This window comes from Oryctolagus cuniculus, chromosome 9 (genome assembly GCF_964237555.1).
Source record: "Oryctolagus cuniculus chromosome 9, mOryCun1.1, whole genome shotgun sequence".
Lineage (NCBI taxonomy): Eukaryota > Metazoa > Chordata > Mammalia > Lagomorpha > Leporidae > Oryctolagus > Oryctolagus cuniculus.
The window spans coordinates 122,487,248-122,499,332 of NC_091440.1; the positions used below are offsets into that span (position 1 = coordinate 122,487,248).

The window sequence follows — 12,085 nt, forward strand, 5'->3', positions numbered from 1 at the left end:
GGGAGATTTTCCATCTGCTGGTTCACTCCCCAAATGGCTTCAAGGGCCAGGGCTTGCCAGGAGCTTCTTCTGGGTTTCCCCACATGAGTGCAGCGGCCCAAGGACTTGGCCATCTTCCATTACTTTCTGAGTCCACAGCAGAGAGCTCTCCCAGGCCCATCAACAAGGAGCCACAGAGACAGCCTCATTTCAGCTTCTACACCAGCACTTGCTGCTTCACCTTGCACTGATTTAAAGGACTAGTCCCTTAGGCCAGTGGCATTAAGTAGAGTTTGAGCAGAAAAACAAAACAAAACACACACACAAATTAATTAATTAAATTACTGAGTTCAGGGCAGACTGAAATACCTTAATTATTGCTCTGAACTTAACATTTTAACCAAAGCACAAAGGTGCCTAAAGAAGCAGACCCACCAATCGAAGGACTCAGATTCTACAAAGAACTCTTTTTTTTCCTCCTTAGTCTCTTAAAAGCCTCTGTGTACTAATTTAAAAACACATCTTGTTGTTTCTACAAGGTTTTTTAATCCTTCCCTTTGTAGTAAGCCTCACTAGTAAGCACTTTCATGCAAACTAAAACTTTCTCTTTGTGGCCATTGTAATTCCAAATTGTAACTGGTAAGGTTGAGCGATTTTTTAAAAAATAGTACCAGGGCCGGGAATTCTTAGACATGAAACGGACAGCAGCACCACAGAGAGGAACTCCAGACCTTAGACTCAGTCCAGCTTCTGTGTCATCCAGGCAGCCCCCACAGATCCCAGAAAGGCCATGTGTTTTCTCACAGTACAAACTGACCCTTGCCTGCGCCCAAATGCGCTCGCTCGCAGCACAGGCCTAACCCTGGGCAGAGTTCCACAGATGGAGGCCTACACTCCCTCCACCCAGCTGGATACACGCTTCCCTGTCTTCTGGTGACTGTACTGACCTCCTGAGCCCAGTCTGGTTTCTTCCTTGTCTGACCCAAATGGGCACCTGAGGCCTCTCTACAAGACCCAGTTCTGTTCCTAGTGAATCCCATCTAGTTTCTGGTTGGCCCTGCGGCCCTCAATCCACACCAAAACTTTGCTCAAACAAACTCCACCCAAAACCCAAATCCTTGGAACTTCAGAATCCAAGATAGAACCTACCCACAATGCCCAGAGGCAGGAGGAACACCGTGGGCACAACAGACCCAGTGGGTATGTCTGCCTGGTCACCTGACGCTCCGGGGTCTGTTTTGCTTTGTATCCTGTCAACTAGCCCACACTGTTAAAAAAGAAAATACTCAGGCCAATTAAGTCAAGTAGGGTACACCTGAGCAATGAAAAACGAAGCAAAACACCACATGAATGATGAGCCAAACAGTTCCTAGAACCAAGGCAGGTTCCAAGAACTCCAGCCACCAACACCGGTGGACAGAAGTTACAGAAAAACCAAGGGCGGCACAGAAAACAACTTAATTGGTTACATTTTGTCAAACAACCAGCCAACTGCTTACAGCCTTCATTAGTTCATTGGAGAGGGTGCTTCTGCAACCACCCAGAGCTCAGTTACTATTAGACTCTATTGGTTTAGTCTGTTGGGCCCAGGGTAGATACCCAGTCTTTTTTTTTTTGGACAGGCAGAGTGGACAGTGAGAGAGAGAGACAGAGAGAAAGGTCTTCCTTTGCCGTTGGTTCACCCTCCAATGGCTGCCGTGGCCAGCACGCTGCGGCCGGCGCACCACGCTGATCCGAAGGCAGGAGCCAGGTACTTCTCCTGGTCTCCCATGGGGTGCAGGGCCCAGGCACTTGGGCCATCCTCCACTGCACTCCCTGGCCACAGCAGAGAGCTGGCCTGGAAGAGGGGCAACCGGGACAGAATCCAGCGCCCCGACCGGGACTAGAACCCGGTATGCTGGTGCCGCAGGCGGAGGATTAGCCTATTGAGCCGCGGCGCCGGCCCGATACCCAGTCTTAATCTATGACCTCCAGCAAATTCTTTTTAACAAGTTTTTATGTTAGGGAGACTGCTTCTTCCCTCAGACCTCATGAGCCAGCCTCTGCTGGCTTCAAACTTCTCTTCTGCAGCCTCTTCACCTCTCTCAGCCTGCATGGAACTTAAGAGAGGTAGGGTCTTGCTCTGAATTAGGCTTTGGCCGCAGGGAAAGTTGCAGGTGCTTTGATCTCGTCTCCAGAACACTGAAACATTCTCCCTGCCAGCAGTAAGGCTGTTTTGCTCACCATGTGTGTGTTCTCCACAACAGCACTTCTGGTTTCCTCTGCATTCTCAATCCGGCTACGTGTTTGGTCCAAGAGACCTACCTCAGCTGTTGACGTGCATCCTCACTAAGCTTAGACATTTCTAGCTTTTGTTTCAAAGTGAGAAATGTGTGACCCTTCCTTTCATTTGAACACTTCAAGGCTACTGTAGGGTTATTAATTGGCTGATTTCAGTATTCTTGTGTTGCAGGAGAAAGGGAGGCCCCTGGGAAGGGAGGGGGTGGGGTCATGGCCCGACAGTGGAGCACCCACAAAATTTATCAACTAAGTTTGTCACTGTGGGACACAGTGTGTGACACCCTTAAGCAACTGCAATGGTAACACCAAAGGTCACTGATCATGGGTCACTGCAACTAACCTGAAAAAAACGGGGAAGTCTCAAAAACTATGAAAATTGGCAAAATGTCACACAAACACACAAAGTAGCACACAACTGAAAAAATGTTACCAATAGACTTGCTCAACACAGGGTTCCCACAAATGTTCAATCTGTTAAAACCTTATTATCAGTGAAACACAATAAGAAACAATAAAATGAGGCATGCCAGCATAGATTGCCAACAACTGAGTACCAGTCAAGGGATATCAACATTTCAAAGGTACTGACAAACATCTCTCTACAGTTATATCAAGTTACTTCACCAAAGGCAAGAGATTTGTTAGATCAAAAAGGTTTTTGTTTTAAATAGGTATGGTATCAAAATGCACACTATCGTACAGCTCCCTCTTGTGGTAACAAACATGTTAACACCTCACACACACTCCACCCCGCTCCACCCCTAAAAAAAAAAAAAAAAAAAAAAGAAAAGAAAGAAATCAGTCTTACCCGAGAAAGCAATCTAGTCTCTTGTTTCAATTTCTCTGCTTCAGGAAAACACGCCTCTAACAAATAAAGTTCCTCAAGTTCTTCTCTTCTCCTTTGTCGATCCTGATACATAGGGATATATAGGTTGATCTCCTCTTAAATTTTAGCTCTATGTTTCACAAGTAACATCTAAAAGTTATTTGCTTAAGCATGTAAGTATAGTTTCGAAATGAATTCTAAAATGAGTTTGAATGTAACTGGATAATTCCCAAACATTTCATCTGAAAAAGTGAGTTGAAAAGATGTTTAGACTCTCAGTGGGTCATCAGAAATCATTCAGGATATGTATGGACAAATCTGTTTTCTTTTAATACTTATTTATTTGAAAGGCAGCATTACAGAGAGGCAGAGGCAGAAAGAGAAACAGACAGGGAGAGAGACAGATCTTCTATCCACTGGTTTACTCCGCAAATGGCCACAAAGGCCGGGGTTGGGCTGATCTGAAGCCAGGAGCCTGGAGCTTCTTCTGCGTCTCCCACACAGGTGTAGGGGCCCAAGGACTTGGGCCATCTTCCACTGCCCTCCCAGGCCACAGCAGAGAGCTGGATCGGAAGTGGAGCAGCCAGAACTCAAAGCAGCCCATATGGTATGCCAGCACTGCAGGTGGCAGCTTTACCTGCTCTGCCACAGCACCAGTCCCCAAACCTATTTTCATAATTCTGTTGAGACCTCACTTGCCTTCTCCATGGTGTTCATGCTGGAACTGGCAGTGAAAGGTGGTATAAGGATACTGGTGCCTTGGCACAAATCAAGCAGTGGCGCCGTGCTGTGCTAATTTCAGGGGCATGGGAGGAAGAGGAGCTAGCTTCCCATAAGAATACACTGAAGAGCTGACAATTATTTTTATTAAATCTCAATGTTAAGTATGCTTTTAATGTTCTGCATCAACAAACAGGTTGTATGCATAAAACACACAATGTCTTTTTTTTTTTTTTAATTTAAAGGCAGAATTACAGAGAGAGTGAGACAGAAACAGAGATTTTCCACCTACTGGTTCACTCCCTAAATGGTCACAATGGCTTAGGATGGGTGAGGCTACAGCAAGAAGCCTGGAATTCCATCCAGGTCTCCCGAGTCCAAGGACTTCGGTGGTTTTCCACTGCTTTCCCAGGCACATTAGCAGGGAGCTGGATCAAAAGTGGGGCAACCAGGACTCAAACTGGCATCCATCTGGGATGCCAACACTGCAAGCAGTGGCTTTACCCAACATGCCACAATGTTGGCTCAACACAAAATGCTGGAAAAATAACACTGGTACAATTATTTGACTATTCTGGCAGATATTCTCTCAAATATAAATGAATTGAATATGTCATTTCCAGGATATAACTCAAAATACATATTGCCAATGATAAAATTCAAGTTCTCAAGCAAAAGTCAAATTTTAGAAAACTTACATTTACCATGGTAAGTTTGAATGTTTCCCAATCTTTAAAAATTTCTGATTTGATTACAGATGACATTACTGTATGTGGCTTTTTGATAATGAATAATAAACTACATCAACATTTGAAAGTAAATAATTTAGTGAATGAAATTTTTCCAGACAAGCCATTCACAATACTACAAAATCATGCACAGATACAACATTTATTCAAAGTATAAGACAAAGGCAATGTTTTAATGTAATAGGAAATGAAGAATTCATAAATAAGGTTTCAGGTTCCACATTAATAAACTACCCCTTGGGGCAGGCATTTGGCAGACTGGTTAACATGCCACTGCATCCAATACTGGAGTGCCTGGATTAGAGTCCCAACTTCCTACACCCTGGGAAGTAGCAGGTTATGACTCAATTGGTTGGATCACTGTCACCCACATGTGAAACCTGGGTTGAGTTCTGGGCTCCTGACTTCAGCCTGCCCCAGTCTTGGCTATTGTGGGTATTTGGACAGTAAACCAGCAGATGGGGAATCTCTGTTTTCCTGCCCTTCAAATAAATAAAAGAAAGAGGTAAAAATTAAGAAAAAGAAACTAACACTTGCTGACTTTTGGTATGGTATCAGAGAAGAACATCCACAACCATCTTAATCCATTATGTCCCATCACCCTATTTATAGACCTCTGATAATGGCATAAATTGAGCAATAAAGATACCACTTATGGTAACTTTGATATAAATATTATGATATTGAAATATTTGGGATTTAATGGGTTAAAGGCTATTAAAATATTCCTTCTTTTTCCATCTGCGTTATCTGTATCAAGCCAGATACAATCAAAACAACACATTGCACCTGATGGAATACCGCAGCTGATATGAGAATTCAGCTGTCTTCTGTTAAGTCTGACAGTAAATAGATTTTAAAAACATAAACAATACCATTAGTTTCTCTAATTTAAAAAATACATAGTTTTCTTTAAAATGTTAACATATTATGTTTATTAAAGTTTATTTTTATCCATGTTTATGTCATGTCTACTAACATAGTAAGTTTTAAAATTTATCATTTTCAGTTGCTAATACAGTATATATTGATAGATGTAATCCACATAAACAAAAGTCCCTTGGGGTCTTTAATTTTTTCAAGACTTATGTATTTGAAAGGCAGAGTTACAGAGAGAAAGATCTAACTGCGGCTTCACTCCCCAAATGGCCACAACAGCCAGGGCTGGCCAGGCAGAAGCCAGGGCCCTGGAACTCCATCCAGGCCTCCCACGTGTGTGCCAGGTTCCTGGAAGTTAGCTCACCGTCCGCTGCTTTCCTGGCACCTCAGTAGCAGCTGGATCAGAAGCGGAGCAGCCAGGACTCAGCCCGGTGCCCAAATGCAATGTCTGTTGTTGTCACACAACACCAACCCCGGGGGCTTCAATTTTTACTACTTTAATAGTTTTTTGTTGAAACCAGAACATTTCAGAACTACTGATCTAAAAGATTCTGATTTAAAAAAAAAAAGAAAGGAAGGGAATGGAAAGGAAGGGAAATCGAAGGAAAAAAAGTAAAATAGAACATTGTGAACTACTGCTTTTCGTCCCTGTTAAACAGCCTAAAACACAGGTTCGTGTGTGCCAATGCTTACGAGCATGCGCTCTGAAGCAAGATTGCTTGGGTCTAAGTCCTGACGCTGTCACCTATTGGCTGCCTAATTTATCTACGCCTCAGTTTCCTTATCTGTAGAAACACAGGTAAGATTGTCACTTACATTATGGTAGGGTTACATGAGTTGAAATACTTTATGTAGGAGTAAAATATTACTGGTAACTACGGAATGACAAGGACACTGGATGGCAACAGATCTGACAGCCACACAATTTAAGCCTTCAATGCGGAAGCTGCCTTTTGGGCCACCCACATCCCATATCTGAGTGCCTGGTTTCAGTCCTGGCTACTTGGCTTCCAATCCCGTTTCCTCCTAATGTGCACCCTGGGAAATAATGGGCGATGGCTCAAGTACTAGGGTCCCTGCCACACACGTGGGAAACCCATACTGAGTTCTTGGCTTCCGGCTTCTGCTTGGCCCAGCCCGGGCTGTAGCGGCCGTTTGGGGAGTCAACCAGAGGACCAAAGATCTCTGACTGTCTACCTTTCAAATAAGATGAAAATAAACAAAACGTTAAAAGAGCATTATTAATGCTGGTTTACTTTTTCTTCCAGTTGACGCCATTTCTCTTTCTCAAGACGCTGTATTTCAAGTCTTTCCTGTTCTTCTTTCTCATATCTCAACCGGGCTTCCTCTAAAAACAGACAAAAGAAATTCTCCGTGACTGGGCTACTGTATTTTTAAGCCTTAAAATTACCCCACATATTTTCAAGATGTAGTGGTGGTGGAATAGCTTGTAGTAGTCACAGCCTTTGGGATGTGGTGGAGGTGAGAAAATGTTACACTTTCCTTTCTTCAAAAAAGTAACAAGACTCCCAAAGTTTCTAGCCAACAAATAGGCCCAGAATGGCATTTCTCTTCTCCAGTAAGTTTACAGTGATCCAAGAATTATTTTAAATAATAAAATAGGACAGCTTGGCCGGCGCCGTGGCTCAACAGGCTAATCCTCCACCTTGCGGCGCCGGCACACCGGGTTCTAGTCCCGGTTGGGGCGCCGGATTCTGTCCCAGTTGCCCCTCTTCCAGGCCAGCTCTCTGCTGTGGCCAGGGAGTGCAGTGGAGGATGGCCCAAGTGCTTGGGCCCTGCACCCCATGGGAGACCAGGAGAAGCACCTGGCTCCTGCCATCGGATCAGTGCGGTGCGCCGGCCACGGCGGCCATTGGAGGGTGAACCAACGGCAAAAGGAAGACTTTTCTCTCTGTCTCTCTCTCTCTCTCTCTCTCTCACTGTCCGCTCTGCCTGCCAAAAAAAAAAAAAAAAAAAAAAAAAAAAAAATGACAGCTCCACCTTGAGTAACTATAGGCAGGGAAAGTCTTCCAGAAATTTTCTCAACCTGGAGACAAGGATGTCATCAGAGGCAATTTCCTTAATCTCCTCTTGTTCTCAAGAACAAAACATGAAATATATAGTGAAGACTGTCAGTTCAACCTAACATTCCCCAAAATGTATACCCGCATATCATATGCTAATTATGGGTCACTTAGAAAGGATTTATATGATTATAAGTTTTTAAAAAAGACAATGGAATTGGAAAGACAATCTTTCTAAACCCTGTATCAGAATCTAAAGATGTTCTTAGTGCTGAGCGCTAAAACCATTTGGAATATTCAGACTTTTTAAATAAAGTTTTGGTATTTTAATTAACCAAGGCTTTTATTAATATTTAGTTGATTTTTAAAATAAATGAAGCAGCCATTTTAATTTGGTAAATAATTAGTACTGAACGGTATAAAGCGAAGGTTGCTGCATTTCTGGCCAGTGGCCACGTCTCGTGCGCAGGGAGCTTGTGTTTCAGGACTCTCACTGCACAACCAGCACCAGTGGCCCTGACTTCATCAGCAAATCAAAACACTGCAAGATGGAGGGGGAAGAATTAGCAAAGGAAAACACAGATGCTCAGCTGAATCTGAATTTCAACTAAAGGACATCTTTTTAAATTTAAGGATGTCCCAAATAATGCATGGGGCATATTATTCCAAATGAGCCACGGTTTATCTGAAATGTTTACCTGGGTCCTTGTGTATTTTAGATGACAATCCTAGTCTAAAATGTACCTGAATGTGTTTGGTTATGTCCTAACAGATCTTTCTGTGTACCCCTGTAAATACCAGATATGTATTATAAAATAGAGCATGTTATAGAAATCAAGGAATTTGGGGAAAAAAATCAACTGGATTCTAGAAATACCAGTTTATTGCTGGTATTACCTGTTTATGAAGATAGTATCACTGTTTCTTACCTTCCTCTCTCAGTCGTCGCTCCTCCTCTTCCTGGAGCAGCTTCAGTTGTTCAGCTTTGGTCAGCTTCTTTTTCTTACCGCCAGGCTTAATGAAAGCCACAACAGAAAAAAGGCTATCAACATGCCCCCAAGTTACTTAAAAACACACCTACTTGAGCAGTAATCATGAAAAGCAGTTTGCGTTCACGAAACCAGTTTTTCATGCACTCATTCAATAAAGAACACTGCCTGTTAGTGCAAAGCCTCGACTCAGTACACTGATGGACATTTCTGGATGCAAATAAAAAGACAGGCATATAAACTGTTCAAGCGTGGGGTGACTGTGACAAGTACAAGCAATTTAAATAATTCCCTCATTCCTGGTTTCCGTATCTTTAAATTGGTGCTAAATGTTGTAAGGAACTGTGTAAAATACATGTAGAAATAGACTGAGAACTGTGCAGCCAGAGGATGAGAAGTGTTTTTATGACTAGCAAGAATACAGAGAGTTATCCTGCAAATTTGAAGGAATGAGAGTATATTTTCCACAGGAAGGATCAAGTAAAAGGTTTATAGAGTAGGTGGCGCTCCAGGTGGCAGTATTTAGGGACTTTAACATTCCAGGAGGTACAACTGAGCCCCCTCCACACTGCCTTGAATGAAGATGCTGGATGCCATGAGTCCTGGTCCCCCGCCTCCTCCCTGTAGCTTACTTTCCTCTCCCTGCTCTGATGGTGGCTAATCAACCCCTTACTAACATTCGTGCACTGAATTAAGATGTGGTACAGCCGGTCCTGCAAGGTCCCTAATCACAAGACTCACAGGGTCATTTATTTCCCCTACAGACAACATCTTGATATTTGGTCTTGTCTGGAGGGGTTTCTTTTTCAAGAACCCGAAGCCCCGAGCCAAAAAGAACTACCACTTGCACATTGGCCCCAGACTGACTGGAGCCCCTGGGAATATCATTAAAATTCCCTAATGGACATGATACTGTTGACCAATCAAACGAGGGCCATGAGCACTGCAGACCAACCAGGAACGTGGACAGGAGCTGAACACACCTCTCTGCCCTCACTTCATCTGTAAGAACCTTTACCTCTACCGCCTTGGGGAATGCTGATGAGGGGCTCTCTGTGCACCGAATGTGCAGTCCCAGTAGTGGAGGATCCATAGCATGTCTTCCAGCTAGTTTTGGAAATCACTCTTTTTTTTAAGATTTACTTTTTTTTTTTTTTTTTGACAGGCAGAGTGGACAGTGAGAGAGAGAGACAGAGAGAAAGGTCTTCCTTTGCCGTTGGTTCACCCTCCAATGGCCGCCGCTGCAGCCGGCGCACCGCGCTGATCCTGGCAGGAGCCAGGAGCCAGGTGCTTTTCCTGGTCTCCCATGGGGTGCAGGGCCCAAGCACCTGGGCCATCCTCCACTGCACTCCCTGGCCATAGCAGAGAGCTGGCCTGGAAGAGGGTCAACCGGGACAGAATCCGGCGCCCCAACCGGGACTAGAACCCGGTGTGCCGGCGCCGCTTTACTTATTTATTTGAAAGAGTTACACAGAGAGAGAAGGAGAGGCAGAGAGAGGTCTTCCATCTGCTGGTTCACTTTCCAACTGGCTGCAACGGCCAGGGCTGTGCCGATCCAAAGCCAGGAGCCAGGAGCCTCCTCCAGGTCTTTCACGTGGGTGAAAGGGCCCCCACTTGGATCATCTTTTACCGCTTCCCATAGCAGTAGAGGCCACAGCAGAGAGCGGGATCAGAAGTGGAGCAGCCGGGACTCGAACCAGCGCCCACATAGGATGCGGCACTGCAGGCAGTTGGCCCTACCCGCCACACCACAGCATCGGCTCCTGGAGATCATTCTACAACCAAATGGCAACCATGAAGGAACTACTGTCCTGAATGGGCATCTTCCCTGAGTCAAACTGGGAACAGTCCAGCAGCTGCCCAAACACTTATTTTTCTTGATCTGATTTTGTTGTATTAAGGCACTTTTGGGGTACAAGAAATCGGCTTAAAATTTAGGGCATCATCTTTGGTGAGTACCAATCTCCTGCATGGCAATGCCATCATAATATCTCTTGGGCTAGTTTGATTCAACTGTGACTAGACATTGGACTTAAAGGGAACACTCCCTTTTAGGAGGTAGAGAGCTGCTTAGAGAGAATGCTTCGTAACTTGCCAAACTTGGTTTATTTTTATTTTTTTATTTTTTGACAGGCAGAGTGGACAGTGAGAGAGAGAGACAGAGAGAAAGGTCTTCCTTTTGCTGTTGGTTCACCCTCCAATGGCCACCATGGCCAGCGCGCTGCGGCTGGCCCACCACGCTGATCCGATAGCAGGAGCCAGGTGCTTTTTCTGGTCTCCCATGGGGTGCAGGGCCCAAGCACTTGGGCCATCCTCCACTGCACTCCCGGGCCACAGCAGAGAGCTGGCCTGGAAGAGGGGCAACCGGGACAGAATCCGGCGCCCCAACCGGGACTAGAACCTGGTGTGCCGGCGCCGCAAGGCGGAAGATTAGCCTAGTGAGCCGCGGCGCCGGCCCCAAACTTGTTTTAAAACTTGGTTCTTTGTGATCCAACATGGGAAGCGGGATACGCAGCAGACTCATAGAATGGCAGATGTCCTAAATAGCACTCTGGCCTCAGAATCAGCCCTTAAGACATTCGGATCTGGCTGAAGAGCCCATGAGAGTATTTTTGGCATGGAAAGCCAAAACACTCAGGAAAAAAAAAAAAAAAAAAAAAAGAAGACCTAAATTAAAGATCTCTGCAAGTGAGATCCCAGTGGAAAGAATGGGGCCATCAAAGAAGGAGGTACCTTTCTCTGAAGGGATGAGAGAACTTCCACTTTGACTATGACCCTGTCAGAATAAGATCCAAGTCGGGGAACCCAAAAGGCTTCCATAGCCTTGGCAACTCATGACTAGAGCCTAGGGAGATTACTGACGCCATAACAAGAGTGTCAAATTGTTAAGTTAACAACAGGAGTCACTGTGTACTTACTTCTCCTGTGGGATCTGTCCTTAAGGTGTTGTCCAATGTGAAGTAATGCTATAACTAGTACTGAAACAGTATTTTTACACTTTGTGTTTCTGTGTGGGTGCAAACTGATGAAATCTTTACTTAATACATACTGAATCGATCTGCTGTATATAAAGATAATTGAAAATGAATCTTGATGTGAATGGAATGGGAGAGGGAGTGGGAGATGGGAGGGGTGTGAGTGGGAGGGAAATTATGGGGGGGGAAAGCCAATGTAATCCATAAGCTGTACTTTGGAAATTGATATTTACTAAAAAAAAAAAAAAAAGAAAAGCTCAAAGAATAAAAAAAAAAAAAGAAATACAACTTAAGTAAAGCTTTATCCTAGCCCCCCCTCAAAAAAAATTTGGTTCTTTGACAGATCCTGCAGTACATAGCTCTACCTGTATAGTCCCCTAGGGTGTATTACCCAAAAGTAAGAAATGATACATACAAAAGTATTTTTAAAAAACGTGACGCCAGTGCCGCGGCTCAGTAGGCTAATCCTCCGCCTTGCGGCGCCGGCACACCGGGTTCTAGTCCCGGTCGGGGCACTGGATTCTGTCCCAGTTGCCCCTCTTGCAGGCCAGCTCTCTGCTGTGGCCCGGGAGTGCAGTGGAGGATGGCCCAAGTCCTTGGGCCCTGCACCCCATGGGAGACCAGGATAAGTACCTGGCTCCTGCCTTCGGATCAGCGCAGTGCG

The 12,085-nt window shown here is 44.7% G+C and overlaps 1 protein-coding gene across 16 annotated transcripts in view; it reads right to left on the bottom strand.

Moving 5' to 3' along the window:
* The window catches only part of DNAI7 (dynein axonemal intermediate chain 7), a 138,581-nt gene that overhangs the window by 122,971 nt on the left and 3,525 nt on the right, over positions 1-12,085 (bottom strand). For all 16 annotated transcript variants that reach the window (XR_011379032.1, XR_011379034.1, XR_007921065.2 and 13 more), the window contains exons 2-4: positions 8,387-8,471; positions 6,690-6,781; positions 3,068-3,169 (exon numbers count right to left, since the gene is read on the bottom strand). Coding sequence is in view for 9 of the 16 variants with exons in the window: in XM_070049509.1 (XP_069905610.1) it covers positions 3,068-3,169; positions 6,690-6,781; positions 8,387-8,471 (279 nt within the window). In the remaining 7 variants the exon portion in view is untranslated. The remainder of the gene's footprint in view (positions 1-3,067; positions 3,170-6,689; positions 6,782-8,386; positions 8,472-12,085) is intronic.